The following is a 26018-nucleotide window of genomic DNA, read 5'->3' as shown; positions in this document are numbered from 1 at the left end:
CTGAGTGTCGTCCGCCTATAGGTGGTACGGGAAGCCATGGGACTTTATGAGTTGGCCTAGGCCAATGGTAGAAATGGAAAAAAGTAGAGGCCCTAGGACAGAGCCTTGAGGGACTCCAATAGAGAGGGGGCAGGGTGAGGAGGTAGTGTGTGAGTAGGAAATGTTAAATGTGCAGTCGGAAAGGTACGAGGCAATCCAGGACAGGGCAAGGCCTTTGATGCCGAGGGAAGAAAGAATCTGTAGCATTAGGAGGTGGTCGAGCAGAGGACAGATCGAGAAGGAGGAGGATGGAGAACTGTCTGTCAGCTTTGGATGTAAGTCATTAGTCATTTTGATCAGAGCAGTTTCGGTGGAGTGGTGGGGGCGGAAGCCAGATTGGAGGTTGTCAAGGAGAGAGTTAGATGAGAGGTGGGAGGAAAGTTGACCATGGACATGCTGCTCAAGGAGTTTGCACTTAGTATTATGCACTTAGTAACATCTGTGGCTGCAACAGCCACAGTAGTTAAAAAAATGCTGAACCAGGGATGTGCAAAGATGAACCTTGAATGATGGCTGACAAACACTAACTGGGGAAGAAGGGAGGAGTTACATACATCAGAGCCAGGCTACAGGGAGAGAGACAGGACAAACTTCTAAAGAGTAACCTGATTGCATAGCAGTATAACAACAATACAATGATAAATTACTTGATTCTCAAATCATGGGACATGACAGAGTCCAGCTTAGAACCTAACATGTTGTTCTACAAGAAGGTAAAAAGCCCCATATTAGGGAAAAACTTATTTCTAGCTGCACATATGGCTTAATACAAGGATCAATTTCAATGTCAGTTCATCTCAATAAAAAACTATATTGCATGACTCTACAACTTTCTAGTATGTCCTTAACAATGATAATAAGATGCTGGGAATTGTTAACAGCCATCATCAGATTGTTGATTATACTGTACAAAAACCACAGTACTAATGAGATGTATTCACGATCACAAATAAACATTTGCATACCTGTACCTTATTTTCTCCTCTCTCTTGTTCGGACAAATATAAACTTTTCACAGTTCATCTCTGCAAACTTTCATCTTCTCTGGTCTTCTACATTTCAACATGGTGTTATTAAAAATAACAATGTCATTATAATGGTCCTGAATAAAAATATCTGCCCTATTCTGTGACTTTGAAAAAGTAATTGTACCTCATTGTGCTCCTTGCTTACGGTGAATTGATTCCATACTGTCCTAAACTGTAAAATATTGCATCCACACCATCTCTATGAGCTTAAACTGCTGCTGTTTTCACTTCTGAACTATGACCACCACACCACACATAATGATTTATCGGAGCATGCTTAGATCTTATCCAAATATCTTGGGCATGCTCATATATTATGTTCGAGTCCCCAGGGCTGCATGATTTGTGGCTGTTAGATAAACACAACACATGTCTGTTTGTTATTCCCACATGTGTTGAAGCTGTCAAACAGCTGCAAATCATGCAGCCACTGGAACTCAAACATAATATACGAGCATGCCCAAGATACTCGGATAACACCCGAGCGTGCTCAAATAAGCTGTTATCCGAGTACATTCACTCATCACTAATAACCACATTGATCGCTTTTATTAGTTCTGATAACAGCTGTATCCCCCTCCTGAGGGCAGCAAAATGCTGCCTCCTCGGAGATGTTGCAGTTAATTGAAAGAGGAGACCTGACAGCATTGCCCTAATGCTGCTCAAAGGGTAAATGCCCCATATGCGCCATCATATTTTCACACCTACCCTAATCCACAGCTAACCAGGTGATTAGGATGATATTCCACTACTACTACTGTCAACCAAATTTTTTGGTTGAGAAACTCATTCAGGATTCGGACTTAGATTAGATGAGTGAAGAGGAGGTGCAGAACGAGACTCAAAACACCTAACTATATTGGTGGTGGTAGTCATGGCTCTGGTAACTGTGGTACTATGGGCACTGGCAAAAGGCAGCTGAGATGGCAGTGGGACTCTGACTAAAATCTAGATGTAAGAATCAGGAGGGGCAAGGAGTTGAGGAGATTTACAACACAATGACAGTTGTTTGCTGATTCAGGGATGATTATGATGACGACTGTGTGAAGGGCCTGAACTAGGACTCATAATGCAGGAGAAAGGTGGTAGTATCAGTGATAAAAAGTGGAGCCAACATCTGGCCAAATGTTTTTCCAATAGCTGATATACTTATTCTTTGGTCAGTTCAGCAGTAGGTAATACCGTATCTGCTGTTGGTAGAGAAGGTTTAACAGCACCTGAAACCTCTGCTCATGGTAGTAACAAGTCCTGTCTGTGGTCCTCTAAGTTGTGAAAATGTTTTTCATGGTAGAAAAATAAACAATGAACATCCTAGCATTAAGCAACTGTGCACTACAGCTCTCCATCAGCACATGTAGTAGCATAACCTGCACATGAGGAAAATATAAACTGGCAATCAAGGCTCAAACTATGCCTTTTTCTCCTTATGATTATCTTTCTGGTTGCTAAACCACATTCTTGGGTAGTACCTGGTTGGTGTCATCATCATCTACTATTTGTACTCGGTGTCCTCCATCTTATAATACCGTCAAATATCTCATTCTGATTGTGTGTCCAAGAAACATTAATATGCACCCAATCATCTGCTGGTGTGGCAACTGATCTCCCACCTGGCCAAGTTGATTATGCATTCTCTGCCATTTCACTTAGTGGATTCCACTACCTTTTGAGAAATGAAGGTGTGCACTCAGCCTCATTGGAAGATACATAACCACTATTATTTCTTACAGAAAGATGACCACTCTGTTGCCTATGTGCAAGAGAATGTGAGAAATTTTCTGATCTTGTAATTGAGCTCAAAATTGCACTGCACCATTGACATGTGGAGCAACAAATATGGACAGGGACTTGTCTTCCATAGCCTACTGGTTCAATGTTTTGAACGGCAGTGATTCAGTATAGCAACCATGTAAAGCCTTCATGGTTTGGTGCTAGGTCTGATTCTATACAAGGCAGCATATATCCACCTCCTCGTACTCTCCTCTGTCTTTCCATTCTTTTCAGTTTGAGCACTTCCAAGATGTTTTACAGCTAATGAGCATAGGCAATAAATGCCATGCAGCAAGTTGCTTGTGCAGTTGCTGCCATACAACTTAATAGATACCATTACCACTTGAGAAATAATGTGTGCACTCAGCCTCGCTGGAAGATACCCAACCACTATTGTTTGTCAAAGAAATGGGTGTGCAATACAGGCTCTCACATAGTGGAGAACATAGGCGATTCCATGAACTAGTTTTTTAGCTCGAAAGTGCACTGCAATAAATTTATGGCCCACTGGGTCAACTACCAACCCTCAAATCTTTTTGTGCTAATCACTAAGCACTGCCAAACAGCTTTACAGCTTATGTGCATGGTCAAAAACTAAGATTTCTATCTTAAGTTATGTCTGTTAAATGGCCACAGTGTGAACATGCTTCTATATGTTGCATGTATACAAACTTATGGACAATGTATTTCTTTGGTTTGTATGTGCATGGGTGCCAAGGGTTATATAGCGGGAGAGTTGCTCCTCTGAATCAAGCAGCAAATCTCAAGCTGTGTAACTCTCTATCAATTACAACTGGGCATTGCAGTGTTCAACAGTTCCCAGGACATTGTACAACGTACACAACGTTTTGGCAAAGTAAGTCATACTGACTGGTTAGTGCATGTTCTAAACTTGATTGCACAAATTATTTAACCTCAAAGAAAATTATAGCTTGGGCTAGGAGTGTAACTGGGCATTGCATCCATTCTGTTCTGACCTCCTGGTTCTGTGACTTCTGGTACAGTATGTCCTGCTTGCAGTTCCACATACTTGTAGCATGTGTCCAGCCTGGCCTGCAGCTTCATTACTACAGCTCACCAAGTGAGTATAGTAGTCTGCTTACATCTTGCAGAAGACAGAATGAAGCTTGGGTTAAATTGAAATCCAACATTTGCAACTGATTAGGGATGTATGTTTCCTTCATTTGGCCCTCCGAAGAGCATATGAAAAGTTGTTATTGGGAACAACTGTGGCATCAACAATATCATACCCTCCATACTTATATTGGAAAAACCCACAAGGAGGTAACAAGGGATTTAGCTACTTGGCATGTTCTTTGCCACCCTTCCTCAATTGGAGATATTCAGGGACAATTTTTCTTGCAACATAGCGTAGAGGAGGAGAAGGAGCAGTAGCAGGTGGAAGTAGAAGGGGACATTGAGTTACCTCAAGCACAGACATGGAAAGTGAAAAGGGTAAATTGATGATGAAATCACCACTGATAGTGATGATCAACTGTCGGATAGCCATGTTAGACCCTTTCTAAAAAAAATTTTTTAAAAGTGCTATTTTTTTCTGGCTTTGGAATGGGAGTTATAGAGAGCAATTAGTACAGTATACATGACTTAACAGACCAGATAATTGTTGCATATCAGCAAACAGAGATTTACTGCCTCAACAACTAGGTTCAATAGTCTAGGCACTGTGTCCTTTCTCCAGCAGATACCCTGAGCCCTGACCCTATGGATAACTGCGACAGTAGCTTGGATCAGTGTGAAAACTGACCCAGTTTTATATGGGCATATTATCTTGTCCAGCAGGTAATTTCCCAAAATTGTCCTTGACAATGTGTGCACTCAGCCTCACTGGAAGATACCCACCCAGTGTTGTTTCTCAAAGAAATGGGTGTGCAATACCTGCTCTCACATAGTGGAGTACATGGGCAAATCCATGAACTTGTCTTGTAACTCAAAAAATACAATATACACTGCTCCAAAAAATAAAGGGAACACTCAAATAACACATCCTAGATATCACTGAATGAAATATTCCAATGAAATATTCCAGTTGAATGCTTTGAGAACAATAAAACATAAAAATGATCAATGTAAATCAAAATTAATATCCCATGGAGGTCTGGATTTGAAATGATACTCAAAAACAAAATGGAAAATCAAACTACAGGCTGATACAACTTCAGTGGAAATGCCTCAAAACAATGGAATGATGCTCAGTAGTGTTTGTGGCCTTGATGTTCCTGCATGGCCTCCCTACAATGCCTGGGCATAATCATGATGAGGTGGTGGATGGTCTCCTGAGGGATCTTCTCTCAGACCTGGACTAAAGCATCCGCCAACTCCTGGACAGTCTGTGGTGCAACGTGACGGTGGATGGTGTGAGACATGATGTCCCAGCTGTGTTCAATCGGATACAGGTCTGGGGAACAGGCGGGCCAGTCCATAGCTACAATGCCTTCATCTTGCAGGAACTGCTGACACACTCCAGCCACATGAGGTCTGGTATTGTCCTGCATTAGGAGGAACCCAGGGGCAACTGAACCAGCATATGGTCTCACAAGGCGTCTGAGGATCTCATCTCAGTACCTAATGGCAGTCAGGCTACCTCTGGTGAGCCACTTGGAGTGCTGTGCGGCCTTCCAAAGAAATGACACCCCACACCATTACTGACCCACTGCCAAACCAGTCATGCTGAAGGATGTTGCAGGCAGCAGATCACTCTCCGTGGAGACTCCAGACTCTGTGACTTCTGTCACATGTGCTCAGTGTAAACTTGCTTTCATCTGTGAAGAGCACAGGGCACCAGTGGAGAATTTGCCCATCCTGGTGTCCTGTGGCAAATGCCAAGCGTGCTGGGCTGTGAACACAACCCCCATAAGTGGACGTTGAGCACTCAGACCATCCTCATGGAGTTAGTTTCTAACTGTTTGTGCTGACACATGCACATTTGTGGCCTGCTGGAGGTCATTTTGCAGGGCTCTGACAGTGCTTCTCCTGTTCCCCCTTGCACAAAGGCTGAGGTAGCGGTCCTGCTGATGGGTTGTTGCCCTCCAACGGCCTCCTTCACATCTCCTGGTGTACTGGCCTGTCTCCAGGTAGCGCCTCCAGCCTCCATACACTACGCTGACAGGCACAGCAAACCTTGCCACAGCTCGCATTGATGTGCCATCCTGGATGAGCTGCACTACCTGAGACACTTGTGTGGGTTGTAGAGTCTGTCTCATACTACCATGAGTGTGAAACCACAACCAACATTCAAAAGTGACCAAAACATCCGGCAGAAAGCATTAGTACTGAGATGTGGTCTGTGGTCCCACCTACAGAACCACTTCTTTATTGAGGGTGTCTTGATAATTGCCAATACTTTCGATCTGTTGTCGATTCTATTTGCACAACAGCATGTGAAATTGATTGTCAAACAGTGTTGGTTCCTAAGTGGACAGTTTGATTTCACAGAAGTTTGATTTACTTGGAGTTATATTTTGTTATTTAAGTGTTCTCTTTATTTTTTTGAGCAGTGTATTTATGGCCCATTGGGTCCACTACCAACCGTCTAATATTTTTTTTAGGCTAATCAGCTTAAGCACTGCCAAACTGTTTACAGCTTATGTGCATGGTCAAAAACTAAGATTTCTAGCTGAGGTTTTCCCTGTTAAATGGCCACAGTGTGAACATGTTTCTATATATAGCATGTATACAAACTTGTGACTGACTTATATCATTGTTTTTATGTGCATGGGGACAGTAGCCATAAAGCAAGAGGGTTTCTCCTCTGCGTCAAGCAGTAAATCTCAAGCTGTGTGGCTCTCAAGTACAACTGGGATTGCAGTGTGCAACAATTCCCAGAACATTGCAGATTCACTACGTTTTGGCAAAGTAAGAAATGCTCACTGGCTTCTGAATGGGAGTCATAGAGAACAGTGATTATAGTATCTATTTATATAATTGCCTTGTAATGTTTTCATTTCCTGTTTTGTCCAGATGTCACCGTATCGCAGCATTCCAAGTGGAGGAAGTTCACCGACCGCCATATTTTGACACCCAAGTGATGGGTGTCTCAATATGGAAACTGCTGCCGGTACCATCCTATTGCACGGAACCACCAGTGGAACACCGTCTCACTACACACACACTCTATAAGCACCACACACACACTCACACGCACTCGCTCACACACACTCACACACACTCACACACACTCACACACACTCACACACACTCTTGCTCGGTACCACCAGCGGAACACCGTTGCGAACATGCCGCTGCCGGGATCAGCTGAATGATTCACTGCACCTGCGCGTAATACACGCAGGCGCAGTAAATCAGATCGCCGCCATCTTTGTGCAGACAAATAGCAACAGTCACATTAAAACTGCGCATACACTCCTTCTGTACAAAGATGGCGACAGTCAGTGAATCATTACATTAGTATTACAGGCAGTAGAAGTCAGGCAGAAGAATCATTACAGTATTTACAGGCAGTAGAAGTCGGTCACATTAAAGGGGTTTTCCCAAGAACGAAAGTTCATTTTAAAAATTGACTGTCTCTGCCTGTTTACCAAGCATACCACATTTCCTGGGCAGGGGAGGAAGCAAAAGTTAATACTGACATTACAGCAGTGGATCACAGTGGATTCATTTCGTGAGGTGAAATATTTCACTGACTGTTTTTAAACAATATTTTACCTTACAATAGGTATCCTCTGCGATCTCCTGCTGTAATGTCAGTATTGTCTTTTGCTTCTTCCCCTGCCCCGGAACTGTGGTATGTTTAGACACAGAGGTGAGTGTGTCTGATTGTGTACAGAGCATACCACATCTCCTGGGCAGGGGAGGAAGCAAAAGACAATTTTCACAATTGGACTGGCGAGTAAACTGGGACCAGGGGCACCTTTCCTGGCCCTAGCACTAGGGGGTGCCCTAACTCACCCTGTTTCCTGGGATACCTCAGATGGCAAGGATGCCAGGGCCTCCGCGCTTGCCCTGTCTCCTAACTGCAGCCATGTGTCTGTCCCCTTCCCCACCCGGGGAAGAGAGATGCTACCGTATACCGCAGTACACCAACCTGACAAACAGGGGAACCAAGACAAGGGTAAAAGAAAACTCCACTCACACATAATATACTCTCACAAATAACAGAGATATTCACCAGGGTGTGAAGCAAGAGGGAAGAAAATAAGGCAGGTAAGGATGAGGAATTTCCAAGCGTACAAACCAAACAACTGTCGCACAATAAACTCCTTCAGCTCTGGAGACACCAGCTCTTCACTACTCCAGGTCTATATAGCAAGTGCTATCTCAGACAAGGATCTGGCCTGAAGGCCTAGCTTTTATAGGAGAGGGGTGTGGCTATGCAAGCGCAGCTGAATGCAGGGATTACCAATTAACCACTGTCCTGCTGAATGAAAACAAACACATTCAATACACTGGAGAAGTGCTTCTTCTCAGTGGTGGAGCAGGAGCCATAAGACGCTGCGGTCTTCTGGTACTACTCTGTCACGGTAACTCCGTGACAAAAATATTGACATTACAGCAGGGGATCAGAGTGGATTCATTTTGTGAGGTAACATATTTCACTGACTGTTTTTAAAAAATATTTTACCTCGCAAAATGTATCCTCTGCGATCTCCTGAGTTAATGTCAGTATTGTCTTTTGCTTCCTCCCCTGCCCAGGAGCTGTGGTATGTTCGCTACATGGTCAGACACACAATTTTTAAAATTAACTTTTGTTCATGGGAAAACCCCTTTAAAAAACAAATATCAATGCCAACATGGCTCCTCATAAAAAATACGCCAATGACAATGAAAGGAAAGCAGCAAAGGCACAACGTTGAAGACAAAGGACAAATGAGACTCTTGAAGAGCAACAGCATCGCTGGGACAAAAACAATGCATATAACCGTAGGTGTCAAGCACATGAGCACATGATTCAAAAGTCATTAGATTATCACAGAATGCCATTAGGCAACAATAGTGCCGCATGCCTGCCCCCATCATGACATTACCGCCCTCCCATCTAGCATATGACATAATTGACCAGATAATTTTTGCATATCAGGAAACAGAGATGTACTGCCTGAACAACTATGTTCAATTGTCCAGGCACTCTGTCCTTTCTCCAGCAGATACCCTGAGCCCTGACCCTATGGACAGCGGCATCTGGAGCTTGGACCAGCATGAGAACTGACCCAGTTGTATATTGGCATATTGTGTTGTCCAGCCTGTGATTTCCCCAAATTGTCCTTGACAAGTGCGGAAAACCTTACATTTGACAAAATGAATCAGACAGTAATCAAAGCCGACTTTCATTCACCCAACGGTGATGACAATGATTAGATCATCCATAATATCTGCCTGTCTGTCCATTACTTTCTACACTGCTCTGCGGCCACAAGCCTCCCGCCATAATCTCCTGCATGTACATAATGTTGTATCTATACTGTGTTTCTGCTGTTGCCTGCGCTTCTAGTGCTAGCCTTACACAGGCCGACATCCCTTTGCTTGTCCCTTCATATTCCATACTGTGCAGTAGCTGCCGCTGCTGCTTTTGCGGCTACTGCCACTGCCATTGTTGCTATTGATAGTCATACTTGTCCTGCCAATTCAATGTTTTCTGCAGCTATGCTTTTCTGTTGCTGAGGGTGCCTGCCCTAGACAGCCGCATATTTCCTGGCCTGTCCATCAAATTTGATACTGGATTTTGCTGCCTATGCTACTGCTACTGCAAATATACAGCACAGATCTCCTTGTCTAGTCAATTCTACATGTATACTGTTTTGTTCCTGCGAACCATATTTTGCACAGGACAAATATAAAAACCCATAAAACTGCTCACCATATAATTTTTGATGGCTTTAAGAATTCATTGCTTCTTCACTTTCCAAACAGCAAAAGTTTAATTTTTATCATTATTACTATTACACAGATTATTTCAATAAATAAATAACCAATATACCTTATAGAGAGTTTGATGTTTTATGTTCTCGGTAGAAACAAACATGTCAAAAAATGTATATGCTAGATTTAAAAGTCTCTGAAGACTTCTTGAGGACAAAGTCTGTATTTTTATTATAGTTATGCATTTATGTCTGATAATCTTGTAAAAGTACCTTTCTAGCAGTTTATTTAATTTCACTATCTGTTAGCTGTCAGTAATGTAGGCTCTAGGTAAGCATCAAAATACTTACCAGACTCCATCTTCTGCTGTTCTCAGTGCTGCTCTCTTTCATCATGAATGGAAGTCACTCTCTAAATGAGAGTCTATGAGACTGCAATGGAAATGCAGAAGACTGCAGCCAATAAGTATTTCAATGAATGCACTGTACTGATATTACTGATAGATAACAGAAAGTGATTAAAAAAAAAAAACTACTAAAATGATTCTTTAAGGCAAAATGTGAGATTTTCTGATAATTGTCTATTTTGCAGGCTCTTCTGGATACTCAGAGGTTGCTTAGAACAAAAGTAACTAATTTTACATTTAACCTGGGATTTTCTGGAAAGTTTTACCATACAGGTAAGTCACAATGTGGCAATTGTTTTCCAGATGTAGCCTAGTGGAGCTTTAGCACAACTTTATATGCTGTCACTAGGGTTGAGCGAAATGGGTCGGCCATTTTCAGAATTCGCCGACTTTTGGCAAAGTCGGGTTTCATGAAACCCGACCCGACCCCTGTGTGGGGTCGGCCATGAAGTCGGCGATCTTCTGAATCTGGTATCGGAATTCCGATCCCGAGTTCCGATATGTTTGCAATATCGGAAATCGGTATCGGAATCCATATTTAAGTGTAAAATAAAGAATTAAAATAAAAAATATTGCTATACTCACCCTCGGACGCACCCTGGTACTAACCGGGAACCTTCCTTCCTTCGAATCAGCGCTTGCAGGACCTTGCGGTGACGTCGCGGCTTGTGATTGGTCGCGCGACCGCCCATGTGACCGCTCGCGCAACCAATCACAAGCCGCGACGTCACCGCAAGGTCCTGCAAGCGCTGATTCTTAGGAAGGAAGGCTGCCGGAAAGAAGCAGGGCGCGTCCGAGGGTGAGTATATACCTAATAGGAATATACTCACCCTAATAGGAATATACTCACCCTCGGACGTGCCCTGCTTCTTTCCGGCAGCCTTCCTTCCTAAGAATCAGCGCTTGCAGGACCTTGCGGTGACGTCACGGCTTGTGATTGGTCACGCGAGCGGTCACATGGGCGGTCGCGCGACCAATCACAAGCCGCGACGTCACCGCAAGGTCCTGCAAGCGCTGATTCGAAGGAAGGAAGGTTCCCGGTTAGTACCAGGGCGCGTCCGAGGGTGAGTATAGCTATATTTTTTATTTAAATTCTTTATTTTACACTAAAATATGGATCGCAGGGCCTGAAGGAGAGTTTCCTCTCCTTCAGACCCTGGGAACCATTGGAAACCCAATGCACTGCATTGGGTTTCGAGTTTCGGCCGACCCCGACCCCGACTTTTTTATAGGATCGGCCGATTTCACTCAACCCGACTTTTGAAAAAGTCGGGTTTCGTGAAACCCGACCCGATCCTATAAAAGTAAAAGTCGCTCAACCCTAGCTGTCACAATGTATTTCTGTCACTGTCCACAGGGCTGCAGACAAAGCCAGTATTCAGCAATAAATTTAGCTCTGCAAATATGTAACATTTTTCCTAGTACAAAAAAAAAGAAAAAAGAGGAAAAAATTTCTGTCTTACCCTGCAATGAGCCCCAAACCCTCCTGTTACTTTAATTTTAATTTTTAATTCCACTTCAGTCCCCTGCAACCATCTTTGCTGTTTGCTATTGTTTACGTCTAAAACTTCCTGCCAGCTCATCCCCTACGCATCTAGATTGCATTTCCCAAGAGGCAGAGATAAACAGTGGAGAAAATAAGTATTTGATACACTGCCGATTTTGCACGTTTTCCCACCTACAAAGATTAGAGAGGTCTGTCATTTTTATCTTAGGTACATTTCAACTGTGAAAGACAGAATCTTAAAAAAAATGCCAAAATATCACATTCTATGAGTTTTACATAATAATTTGCATTTAGTACAATAGAAAAACAGAACTTAATATTGGGTACCGAAACCTTTGCTTGCAATTACGGAGGTCAGACATTTTTTGTAGTTCTTGACAAAGTTTGTAAACATGACATCAAGGATTTTGTCCCACACCTCCATACAAATCTTCTCCAGATCTTTCAGAGTTTGAGTTTCACGCTGGGCAACAATGAGTTTTAGCTCCCTTCCCAGATTTTGTATTAGATTCAGGTCTGGAGTCTGGCTATGGCATTCCAGGACCTTGAAATGCTTTTTATGGAGCCGCTCCTCAGCTGCCCTGGTTGTGTTTCGGGTCATTGTCATGCTGGAAGACCCAGCTATAACCCATCTTCAATGCTCTTACTGAGCGAGAGAGGTTGTTGGCCAAAATCTCTCAATATATGACCCCATACATCTGTAAGGGGTAAGGGGGCCAGTTCAATGCCCTGCACTCCTTGCATACATCCCTGGTGTGTAAATGTGCCTGACAGAAACAGTATATTTCATGTGTCATGTAATGTATAAACATATTTACAGTGGGGAAAAAAGTAGTCAACCACCAATTGTGCAAGTTCTCCCACTTAAAAAAGATGAGAGAGGCCTGTAATTGACATCACTGCCTTCATTGACCAATTCTCCACCTGGCTTCTTTCACTTTCTCTCTGCTGACATCCCCACCATCATAATGGGTGACTTTACTATCCCTACTGACACCCGCCATCCAGCAGCCTCTAAGCTCCTGGCCCTTACTTCATCCTTTGGACTTACTCAGTGGTCCTCCACAGCCACCCACACAGACGGACATACACTTGGCCTCATCTTCACCCGCCTCTGTTCCTTATCTAATCTCACAACCTCTCCCTTCCCCCTATCTGACCACCATCAACTCATCTTCTCATCCTTGTCCTCTAACCACGTCCTCGCACAAACCTGGCACCCCTAGACATTCACAAACCTTCAGACTCTCTTCTACTCCTTTCCTCCATATTATCACTCTACAACATGGACAGCGCCACCGCTTTCTATACCTCCACACTCACATCAGGCATAGACTCAGTCGCCCCTCTCATGCATGGCAAAGTGCAACAAATCAATAGACAACCCTGGAATAACAATCTCATCAAAAAACTTCAACAAGCATCCAGGGAGGATGAGTGGCATTGGAAGAAAACACGCCTGCCAGAAGACTTCACTGCTTTTAAACAAGCTATTCTTGCCTTCAAATTAGCCCTCACCTCAGCTAAACAGACCTATTTCACAAACCTTGTATCTTCATTATCCTACAACCCAAAGCAACTGTTCAGCACATTTAACTCTCTCCTCCGCTCACCACTGCCACCTCCAACTCACCTCATTTCTTCGAGGCACTTCGCCACCTACTTCAAAAACAAGATCAACCAAACCTTTACTGTTCCACTACCCCAACCACTCCATATACCAGACCTCTGCACTTCCCTAATTACCTCCCTCTACAACATCACTGAAGGAGAGCTAACTCACCTCCTTTCCAAATTACACCTCACCACCAGTGCACTTGACCCCATCCCTTCCCACCTGCTCCCCAACCTCTCTAACATCCTCATTCCAGCCCTAACCCTCTCTTCAACCTATCACTATTTGCAGATGATACAAAACTATGTAAAGCAGTTAATACAAGAGAAGATAGTATTCTGCTACAGATGGATCTGGATAAGTTGGAAACTTGGGCTGAAAGGTGGCAGATGAGGTTTAACAATGATAAATGTAAGGTTATACACATGGGAAGAAGGAATCAATATCACCATTGCACACTGAACGGGAAACCACTGGGTAAATCTGACAGGGAGAAGGACTTGGGGATCCTAGTTAATGATAAACTTACCTGGAGCAGCCAGTGCCAGGCAGCAGCTGCCAAGGCAAACAGGATCATGGGGTGCATTAAAAGAGGTCTGGATACACATGATGAGAGCATTATACTGCCTCTGTACAAATCCCTAGTTAGACCGCACATGGAGTACTGTGTCCAGTTTTGGGCACCGGTGCTCAGGAAGGATATAATGGAACTAGAGAGAGTACAAAGGAGGGCAACAAAATTAATAAAGGGGATGGGAGAACTACAATACCCAGATAGATTAGCGAAATTAGGATTATTTAGTCTAGAAAAAAGACGACTGAGGGGCGATCTAATAACCATGTATAAGTATATAAGCGGACAATACAAATATCTCGCTGAGGATCTGTTTATACCAAGGAAGGTGACGGGCACAAGGGGGCATTCTTTGCGTCTGGAGGAGAGAAGGTTTTTCCACCAACATAGAAGAGGATTCTTTACTGTTAGGGCAGTGAAAATCTGGAATTGCTTGCCTGAGGAGGTGGTGATAGCGAACTCAGTCGAGGGGTTCAAGAGAGGCCTGGATGTCTTCCTGGAGCAGAACAATATTGTATCATACAATTATTAGGTTCTGTAGAAGGACGTAGATCTGGGGATTTATTATGATGGAATATAGGCTGAACTGGATGGACAAATGTCTTTTTTCCGCCTTACTAACTATGTTACTATGTTACTATGTTACTATCTTCTGGTACCTATCCACCGATATTGCCCTGACCAAAATTAATAGACTTACAGCCAAAGCTAACAGACAGTTCTCCATCCTCCTCCTTCTCGACCTGTCCTCTGCCTTCAACACTGTTGACCACTGCCTACTGCTACAGATTCTTTCTTCCCTTGGCATCAAAGACCTTGCCCTGTCTTGGATTGCCTCATACCTTTCCGACCGCACATAAGTGTTTCCCATTCCCAAACTACCTCCTCATCCCGCCCTCTCTCTGTTGGAGTCCCTGAAACTCTGTCCTAGGCCCCTACTTTTTTCCATTCATACCCTTGGCCTAGGACAACTCATAAAGTCCCATGGCTTCCAGTACCAGCTGTATGCGGATGACACTCAGATCTACCTCTCTTGCCCAGATGTCAGCTCTCTGCTGTCCAGAATCCCAGAGTGTCTATCAGCCATATCCTCCTTCTTCACCTCTCACTTCCTAAAACTGCACGTTCAAACTCTTGCCACCTCCTGTCACCTCCAACTCAAAAATATTGCCAGAATCTGTCTCTTCCTCAGGCCACAATCTACTAAAACTCTTGTGCATGCCTTCATCATCTCCCACCTCGATTACTGCAACACCCTCCTCTGTGGCCTCCCACGCTAACTCTCTTGTACCACTGCAGTCTGTCCTCAACTCTGCTGCCCGGCTAATCCACCTCTCTCCTCACTACTCCCCTGTTTCTCCCCTCTGCCAGTCCCTCCACTGGCTTCCAATTCCCCAACGGATCCAGTTCAAACTACTAAAACTGATCTACAAAGCCATCCACAACCTGTCCCCTCCTTATATCTCTGAACTAATTTTCCAATATTTTCCTTCATGTAATCTTTGATCCTTCCAAGACCTCCTACTCTCTTCCACACTTATTTGTTCCTCACACAACTGCCCCTAAGATTTCTCCCGAATACCCCCCATCCTCTGGAATTCCACGCCTCAGCATGTCCGATTATTCACAAACCTTGGATCCTTCAGAAGGAACCTGAAAACCCATCTCTTCACGAAAGCGTACAGGCTGCAATAACCATTCTCCCACCTCACCACCACCTGAGCTGCTGCCTCACCACATCCCGAGCTGCCACCTCACCACCACTCAAGCTGCCTCCTCACCACCACCAGAGCTGCGGTGTCACCACCACCAGACCTGCCACGTCACCACCACCAGACCAGCCGCGTCACCACCACCAGACCTGCCGCGTCACCACCACCAGACCTGCTGCACCCCCAACGTTCTGTCTCTTCCCCATTATACTGTAGAATGTAAGTCCACAAGGACAGGGTCCCCTCCCCTCTGTACCAGTCAGTCATAGTAAATTTGGTTACTGCAAATGATATCTATAACTCTGTACATAACCCAATTTCTCTTGTACAGCACCATGGAATTAATGGTACTATATAAATAAATAATAATAATAATAGGAAGACCACAACTATGAGAGTCAAAATTGAGAAAACAAATCTAGAAAATCACCGTGTCTTTTTTGGCAAGATTTATTTTTCAAATTATAGTGGAAAATAAGTATTTGGTTATTAACAAAAGTTCATCTCAATATTTTGCTATATATCCTTTGTTGGAAATGACAGAGGTCAAATGTTTTCTGTAAGTCTTCACAAGGTTGGCACACACTGTTGGTGGTATGTTGGCCCATTCCTCCATGCAGATCTCTTCTAGAGCAGTGATGTTTTGGGCCTGTCACTGGGCAACACAGACTTTCAACTCCCTCCAAAGGTTTCTATGGGGTTGAGATCTGGAGACTGGCTAGGCCACTCCAGGACCTTCATATGATTTTTACGAAGCCACTACTTTGTTGCCCTGGCAGTGTGCTTGGGATCATTATCATGCTGAAAAACCCATCAACGTTTCATCTTTGGAGGTTTGCACTCAAAATCTCTCGACACATAGCCACATTCATTCTTTCATGTACATGGATCAGTCATCTTGGTCCCTTTGCAGAGAAACAGCTTCAAAGCATGATGTTGCCACCCCCATGCTTCACAGTAGGTATGGTGTTCTTTGGATGCAACTCAGCATTCTGTCTCCTCCAAGCACGACGAGTTTTGTTTCTACCAAACAGATCTATTTTGGTTTCATCAGACCATATGACATTCTCCCAATACTCTTCAGGATAATCCAAATGCTCTCTTGCAAACTTCAGATTTGTACTGGCTTAAGCAGAGGGACACATCTAGCACTGCAGGATTTGAGTCCCTGGCGGCATACTGTGTTACAGATGTTAGCCTTTGTTACGATGGTCACAGCTCTATGCAGGTCATTCACTAGGTCTCCCATGTTGTTCTGGGATATTTGCCCACTGTTCTTGTGATCATTTTGACCCCACGGGATGAGATCTTGCGTGGAGCCCCAGATCGAGTAGTCTTGTATGTCTTCCATTTTCTTATTATTGCTCCCACAGTTGATTTCATCACACCAAGCTGCTTGCCTATTGTAGATTCAGTCTTCCCAGCCTAGTGCAGAGCTATCATTTTGTTTCTGGTTTCCTTCAACAGCTCTTTAGTCTTCATTATAGTGAAGTTTGGAGTTTGACTTAGGTTGTGGGCAGGTGTCTTTTATACTGATAACAAGTTCAAACATGTGCTGTTACTTAAGGTACCATTACACTAAATGACTTACCAACGATCACGACCAATGATACGACCTGTCCATGATCGTTGGTAAGTCGTTGTGTGGTCGCTGGGGAGCTGTCACACAGACAGCTCTCTCCAGCGACCAACGATCCGTGGAAAGCCTTCGGCATCGTTGAAACTGTCTTCAACGATGCCGAAGTACCCGGGTAACCAGGGTAAACATCGTGTTACTAAGTGCAGGGCCGCACTTAGTAACCCGATATTTACCCTGGTTACCATTGTAAAAGTTAAAAAAAAAAAACACTACATACTTACATTCCGATGTCTGTCATGTCCCCCGCCGTCAGGTTCCCTGCACTGACTGTGTCAGCGCCGGCCGTAAAGCAGAGCACATCGGTGACGTCACCGCTGTGCTCTGCTTTATGGCCGGCGGCGCTGACAGTCAGTGCAGGGAAGCTGACGGCGGGGGACGTGACAGACATCAGAATGTGAGTATGTACTGTTTTTTTTTTAACTTTTACAATGGTAACCAGGGTAAATATCGGGTTACTAAGCGCGGCCATGCAATTAGTAACCCAATGTTTACCCAGGTTAGAAGTGAACACATCGCTGGATCGGCATCACACACGCCGATCCAGCGATGACAGCGGGTGATCAGCGACCAAAAAAAGGTCCTGATCATTCCCCATGACCAACGATCTCCCAGCAGGGGACTGATCGTTGGTCGCTGTCACACATAAGGAGATTGTTAGCGAGATCGTTGCTACGTCACAAAAAAGCATGACATTGCAACGATATCGTTAATGATATCGTTATGTGTGAAGGTACCTTTAGGCAATGTGTGGAGAACAGAGAAGCCTCTTAAGAAGTTACAGGTCTGTGAGAGCCAGAAATCTTGCATGTTTTTAGGGGACCAAATACTTATTTTCCACCATAGTTTGCAAAATAAATCTTGCCAAATCAGGCAAGATGATTTTCTGTATTTGTTTCTTGACCCTCATAGTTGTGGTCTACCTATGATGTCAATTACAGGCCTCTCTCATCTTTTTAAGTGACAGAACTTGCACAATCGGTGGCTGACTAAATCTTTTTTCCCCACTGTATATATATATATATATATACAGTGTATATATATATACACTATATATATATAGCGTATTACTGATGTTTATGTGCTGTACAGGGATTGGGAAAGTGTAGGATTTAGATTTATCCCAATAGGAGGGCACAATAGAGTAATATTGGAGTAGGCTAGGCCAATAGGATTTAGTTAGTTAGGAGGAGCCAACTGGGAGTAGTTGGGGAACTTCATGGAGTTAGTCAGAGAAGGCTGGGAGCCAGGACAGGACAGTTATGTCCCGTAATGTTCAAGCTGGGGAGCCAAGCCATCCAAGGCCTAATGGCTGACAGTCACCCAGTGGTGGAGGAATACAGGGCAACATCAATATGGTAGCGCCTAACTTCATGGGAACAACGCTAAACGTCCGATGCAAAGCGGACAGGGAACTCCTGAAGCGGGTTAGGCTGACTAGCCAGGAAGCTATGGTTCCGAAGGCAATGGTACGACCCTGCAATATTCCTGGAGAAGTGAGGGACAGTACAGTGAATGGAATGGTGTTGAAACTGGATTTGGACTCTGTCACTACAACGTGCTTAAAGGAATGAACCCCCAGCAGACCGAGGTGGACCCTGATGTACAAGCAAGTGCACCACAGAAGGGACAATGTGTTTATGAAAAGAAGGGCCAGGGTGTGCCAGTACTGCCACCCTCAGCCACGACTACCCTCTGGCCTCCGTTTCACATCCTCGCCTCAATATGCCACAGTCATCAGGCACAAAAGCACCCCAAAAGAATGTCTCCCCCAACATGCATCATGGTTGGAACAGTGCTCTTGGGGCTGTAGTCATAATTCTTCTTCCTCCAAACTCAGCGAGTAGAGTTGACACCAAATAGATCTATTTTGTTCTCACCTAACCACATGACTCCTCTGGATCATCCAGATGGCCATTGGCAATCTTTAAATGGGTCTGAACATGTGCTGATGTGAGCAGGGGGACCTTGCAGGATTTTAATTCATGACGGCCTAGTGTGCTACTAATGGTAATGTTTGAGACTGTGATCCCAGCTCTCTTCAGGTCATTGACCAAGTCCTCTTGTGAAGTTCTCTGCTGATTCCTGACATTTCTCAGAATTTCTAAGATTCTCTTTCTCACAAATGAAGTGTACCTACGATAAAAATTACAGACCTCTCCAAACTTTGTATATGTGCAAACTTGTAAAATCATCAGCATATCAAACACTTATTTTTCCCACTGTAGCTATCTCGCAGCTCACACATTCCTACATTTCTATCAAACATGCCCCCTACACTGTATGATGCCATCACAACTCCACCCACTCAAGATGATGCCCCAGACAACCCCATGAAGAATGATGTCTTATTGCTCCTCACATTGTATGATAAAACAATAGCTCCTTCACACATACAATATCATGCCCTTACTCCATCTCCACACCTCAAAACACAATATAATTCCCCCTCCATAGACAAAATAATTGCTCCCACTGCCCACCCCACACAAAATATTATGCTCCCACATCCTCTATACACAGTGTTATGCCAACACTGTCCCCACACACACCCAGTATGATGTCCCACAGTCTACCCCACTCACAGTATGATGTCCACACAGTCCCACACATAGCATGATGCCCCCACATCTCCCCACACAATATGAAACCTCCACTTCCCTCACACAAAGTACAATGCCCTCACAGCCACCACAACTCTTACACAAGGTACTATGCTCCCAAAGACCCCCATAGGGTGGTTTCACACTTGCGTTTTTGTCTGCAGCGTTTTTTGTACCAAAAAACGCATGCGTTTTTTTCCTATATTTAACATTAAAAACGCATGCGTTTTTTTTGTACGCGTTTGGTCGCGTTTTGCAACGTATGCGTTTTTTTGCTGCATGTGTTTATTTGCAGAAATGCAACATGTAGTATTTTTGAGAGGCTTTTTTTGACGCATAAAAACGCATGCATTTTCATACGTTTTTTTGCGTCAAAAAATGCATTGGAGTCAATGCGTTACAATTTAGATAAGGTGGTCTAGACACTGATAAGCCACCCCCTAGCAGCAGGGTGATAAAAGGGACCTTGGAGGAAGTTTCAGGACACTTCTCATCAGACTCCCAAGAAGACAAGACACTGCCGGGACGCATTTTGGTGGACAAGACCCAGAGCAATGTGAGTACATCCTAGCCAATGCCTTTATTTTCAATTTTTTGGGATCTACATGTCCTAATTTCTTCAATTTTTTTATTTCAACAATTTTTTTCTTTCTTCTGCGGAGTCTTCATCTGATGAGGAGTTTGAGCCACGTCAGTCGGAAGTGCATCATGTGAGTGAGGTGAGTTTTTGGCCCATCAGCTTGGTAAGTATTCACTGTCACATCGACACATGTGGCAATTTGATTTTTCTTTTTTTTTAGAGCACTTCTACTAAGGGACAGACAGGGATGGAGCAGCGGAGTCAAGGTCCGGTGGGAAGACGGCAGCGGGTATGTATACTAGGCAGACTGTCCTCATTGTAATATTCTTGAATCTTCCTTTCTTTACCCTTGTAATTCTTTTAATTTTTCTTATCGAATCCTTTTCTAAGTTGACTTTCATATTCATGCCATTTCTCATCATCTGTTAATTTTTTTTTCCAAATGTGACTGAGCAAACTTAAATGATTTTCTTTTAATATTAGGTTTCATGACGGGACAATGACCATATAGATAACGACCTCCTGATAACCCTTGTCCAGGAGCGAGTTCCGTTGTGGGATGGCCGGGATCCACAGCATTCAATAAACAGCACACTACGCCGCTTATGGATTGAGGTGGCACAAGCGTTGTGGGATGGCTGGGAGAATGCCCCGCCACGGGTCCGTAATGCATTTGGTAAGTATTGCACTGCAGTGTGAAACAGCAGACCTTGGCCGTGCTCTCTTGACTGTGTGTGATGAAAGAAACTTTTTGGAGTTTCTTTCATCACACACAGTTGTCTTTGCACAGCCAAAAATCCATTTTCTGACCATTATATTTTATTTTTATTTCACAGTGGAAAAAATAAGAACACGTTGGCGTTTCATGAATGACCGCTTTAACAAGGACGTGCGCGAAGAGAATCGTGCTGCAAGTGGTTCCGGAGCAAGGCACCGACTGTACAAGTACCATCGTGTTCTGTTCTTTTTAAGACCGGTCCTTCTCATGAGAATGTAAGTATTTCTCACATGCTTTCTGTTGTATTGCATTGACATAATATGTAATTTCAAATTCCACAGGATGTACCGTCTTGTTATATTTTGGTATTAATTTTCTGTTTCCTTTTTTCACAGCACATACAGCACGACTGTCGCCCCAGGTTCTGGAGCGGTCCTTCAGCCGGCAGCCACGGACCCGTTCCAGCCATCCAGCAGCGCAGCAGCAGGTGGGCCTTCCACACTCACTGGAGACCAGGGAGCTGGTCCATCAGGTATTCCCCTTTCGCAGTCCTCTTTCACTGCACCCTTTTTTGCGGGCTCATCCCGGCAGCGACAGAGGGCTTCGGGCTTCGGATAGGTCACTCATGCCCGAGTTTTTGCACTTGAGCTCGGTTTTACATGAAGCAATCAAGGCTTTAGGTGACAGAATGGATGTGTCTCATAACCTCTTAAATTGCCAGATCCAGGATGTCACCAAAAGCCTTGATCAAGTTAAAGCCGACCTCCAGAGGCCAGCTCATCATTTTTTTAACCAAATAGAGCAGGGCATGTCGGAACACCTTAGCCCTGATCTCCAGCTCAGTGTGATGCAGGCCTGCAATGTTGCTTTTGTGCAGGCTATGCAGCAGAGTCGCAATGTACAGCAGATAGTGGTGGCATATCCAACTGTGCCGTCACTGTCACAATTAACCTCCATTCCTACCTCTGCTGCATACCACTGCACGGCCACCTCTATTCCATCCACATGTGTACTCCACTACAGTGCCAACACGATGACGAGTGCTGTTGGACATCCCACCGCCACCACCGTGACGACCGCTGCTCTGGCTTGGACCTCCTCCACTGACACCACGATGCCGCAGGACCCTGGCTTGGTTTTTCGGCCTGGCCCCCTCCCAATACAGTAGGACCCAGGCATGGCGTATCGGATCGCCCCCCCAATGCAGCAGGACCTAGGCATGGCTTTCCGGGCAGGACACCCCCCGATGCAGCAGGACCCAGGCATGGCATATCGGACTGCCCCCCCCGATGCAGCAGGACCCAGGCATGGCTTTCCGGGAAGGACCCACCCCGATGCAGCAAGACTCAGGCATGGCTTTCCGGGCAGGACCCACCCTGATGCAGCAGGACCCAGGCATGGCTTTCCGGGCAGGACCCACCCCGATGCAGCAGGACCCAGGCATGGCTTTCCGGGCAGGACCCACCCCAATGCAGCAGGACCCTGGCAGTGCTTTATGTTCCCCCCCACCAGCAATGCAGCAGGACCCTGGCAGGGCTTTATGTTCCCCCCCCAGCAATGCAGCAGGACCCTGGGAGGGGTTTATGTTTCCCCCCAACGATGCACCAGGACACTGGCAGGGCTTTATGTTCCCCCCCACTATGATGCAGTTGGACTCTGGCATGGCCGAGCGATCCACAATCGAAATGGACTGTGAGATAGTAGAGCCGGACCCTGACGTGTCTCCCGCAACCACGCAACAACATATGAGCCCACCAAGACGTCCCCCTACCAGGAAAACACAAAAGAAAACTCAGAAAACCAAAAAAAAAAAAAAACTCTTAGTATTCCTCCCCCATCACCTACCGATGTGTCGGTATTGTCAGTTTTGTCTCACCCTTCCAGTTCGTCTCAAGCCTCTCATGTGTTAAGCCCCATCCCCGAACTTCCAGACCCTTCCAGTTTGATTGCCCCTTCTCCTGCCACCTCTGCCTCCTCCACGGTGAGCCAGGCTTCAGTTCTTAACACCCCCCGTTTACATCACTCTACCCCAAGCCGTCGCGGTACAACCCGTCGCGGTACAAAAAAATAAGTTTTTAAATTTGTTTGTTAACTAAATAAAAAAATGTTAATTTGCCACAATTATGTTTGGTCTATTGTGTCTATCGCCGCCGTCAATACACACCAATAAACTTCGCCACACACTTTTTCTTTGGGCCAAAACATATCTCCAGTAGTTTAAAATACAAGACTACATCTATATGTGTGTCTTTAGTATACAGATATGAGGTGGACCAAAAAATATAACAGTTATTTCCATACTCTGTTTTTGTACCTAGTGTGACAGTACAAAGAGAAAATGGCGGAAATCAAGTTCAGTACTCTACTGAACAGGTCAAGTGTCCAAAAACTCATAAGTTAAGACACCTGACCTACTGAGTTGATAACTGCTTTGTATATTCACCATATTCTCTTCTTTATACCTAATCTATTACACAACAAATGAGGTGACAATGGTTGTCACATGCTACATATCTATGGTCACCTGGCCAGGTGTAAGAAATTGTGAATTCATGAGCATGTATATGTTCATCATGAATTCATTATTTCTGACACTTGACTTGATGGGTATAGATAGCGTGACAGTGATTGTCTAAGTCTTGACGCAATGACGTCATCAAGTTTACCAATAAATCAACATGGTTACCAATAAATCAACATGGTTGCCATTATTAGAAGTATGCGGCCAGTATTTTATATCATTATTTGTAAACCAAAATAGGGAGTGCAACAATATAAGAGGTCAATTATGATATTAAAATAATAACTATTACCTAATCATCTATCACCCACTCCTGGTTTTGGATTACAAAATATGATATACATACATATATCTACTGCCCGTCTTTGGTCAACCTTTGTTTAGAGAGGAAAAAGATAGGAGACACGGTCAACACAACCAACACTCAAGTTTATTAATTTGAAATATTTTTATCAGTATATAATAATTGGTAAAGATAAAGATACAACAGGACATTTACACAACATTGTCCTGCCGTGACACCCGTCCAATATCGGAAACAAAATAGGCCGCAAATTGGTCCCGCATAAGACCAACGGCTGCAGTTGACCGCATCGGGTGATGCTGAAAATCAGGCAGTGGGTGTGCAACTGGTTCATCCAGTTCAATGTGGGGTCACTCCTTAGCAATTAGGCAATTGTGGAGAACCACACAGGCTTTGACCACCTCGTCCACTGTTTCCACTTTTAGATTTATGGCTGTTGCAAGAATGCGCCATTTAGCAACCAGAATGCCAAAGGTGCACTCTACTGTTCTTCGGGCCCTGGTCAGTCTGTAGTTGAAGATCCTTCTAGTGTGGTCCAAGTCCCAACTAGAATATGGCTTCAGTAGATTTTCACACATCTGGAAGGCCTCATCCCCAACCATAACAAATGGCAGCGGTGGGCCTTGAGTGTTGGGGAGAGGCTGTGGAGGGGGAAAATTAAAATTGTTGCCATACACCCGACGGCTCATATCCGAGCTCTTGAAAGTCTGGGAATCATTGCCACCTCCAAAAGCTCCAATGTCCACGGCGATGAAGCGACACTCCGCATCCGCTATTGCCATGAGCACTACAGAAAAATATTTTTTGTAGTTGAATAACTCCGATCCGGTTCTGGCAGGTTTGATAATGCGGATGTGCTTTCCATCCACCGCCCCTAAACAGTTGGGGAAATCACACACATCCAAAAATTTATCGGAAATTTCACGCCACATGTCCACGGTGGGTACTGGTATAAACTCCTCACGGAGTACATTCCATAATGCACGACAGGTGTCCACAACGATTCCGGACAGGGTTGATATTCCAAGGCGGTATTGGAAGTGGAGGGAAGATAAACTCTCCCCTGTGGCAAGAAATCTAGAAGAAAAACACACAAAAAAAACCAACATTAAAATCTACTCTTTTTATGGTGTGTTTAAAAATAACAAAAAGAAAAAAACACATAAAATAGATGTCATAATAACCAAAATTTGGACTGTCATTGGTTTAGATTTTGAACGTACCTTAATGTCACTAGCAGACGTTCCTTGGGTGGAATCGCTCTACGGAGCCGTGTGTCCTGTCGCCGTATGGCTCCTTGGACACGAGACAGCAAATCCCGGAACGATTCTTGCGACATTCTCGTGTAATCCTGGAATTTCTCCGGGTTGGCATTCAGCTCGGCATAGAGCGTGTGATAGGCTCCACGGCTCTCACGCACTTCAATGATGGGGTGCCTCCAAAAACGCCTACGTTGTCTCCTTCTCCATCTTTGGCGGTTTCGGTCTTGCTCCCAAGCAAAAGCACAGGACAGAAAAATCTTGAAGCTGAAATCCAGGTTGAAATAAAAGCTTTCTATGGAAAGATCCATCATGACACAGGAAACAGTAGCAAGCTGTTAAAATTTCTGTACCCCTAGGGTCAATATATAGAGAGCCCATCATATACGCCCTCTCTATTCCCATTGGTGGTGTCAGGTTATCTTTTTTTGGCTTCTTGAATTTTTTTGTGAAATGTGCAAAAAATGCAAACGCATGCAAAAACGCATGTAAACGCGTGTAAACGCTGCGTTTTTTTACGCATGCGTTTAACGCATGCGTCAAAAAAACGCAGCGTTGCCATGCATTTACATGCGTTTTTGCATGCGTTTTAAACGCATTAAAAACGCTGCAGACAAAAACGCAAGTGTGAAACCAGCCATACACAGTATGACATCCTCACAGTCTTCTTCACACAAGATGTATTCTTAGTCAAACACATAGTTTGAACCCCCACATCCCTCCCACATGGTATGATAGTGCACACACAATATGGTGGTGTGCACAGCTTCTCACATACATTAAAAGTAAATACTGACAAATGGAAAAAAAAACTCACATCGCCCCAATCCTCTAATGTGCTGTTCTGCTCTGTGCAGCATGTGGACTGAGACTTTACTGATTATGTGCAATATTGGGATGTTAACTCTGAGA

At 44.3% G+C, this 26018-nt stretch overlaps 1 protein-coding gene across 2 annotated transcripts in view; it reads left to right on the top strand.

Moving 5' to 3' along the window:
* Positions 1-26018, top strand: part of LOC138656666 (bifunctional heparan sulfate N-deacetylase/N-sulfotransferase 3-like) — an 857911-nt gene that overhangs the window by 361199 nt on the left and 470694 nt on the right. For both annotated transcript variants that reach the window (XM_069743761.1, XM_069743762.1), the window contains one exon: positions 10263-10350. In XM_069743761.1, coding sequence (XP_069599862.1) covers positions 10263-10350 — 88 coding nt within the window. The remainder of the gene's footprint in view (positions 1-10262; positions 10351-26018) is intronic.

This window comes from Ranitomeya imitator, chromosome 1 (genome assembly GCF_032444005.1).
Source record: "Ranitomeya imitator isolate aRanImi1 chromosome 1, aRanImi1.pri, whole genome shotgun sequence".
Taxonomy (NCBI): domain Eukaryota; kingdom Metazoa; phylum Chordata; class Amphibia; order Anura; family Dendrobatidae; genus Ranitomeya; species Ranitomeya imitator.
Note: the sequence above shows the minus strand (reverse complement) of the source record. Positions and strands in the feature narration are given on the sequence as shown.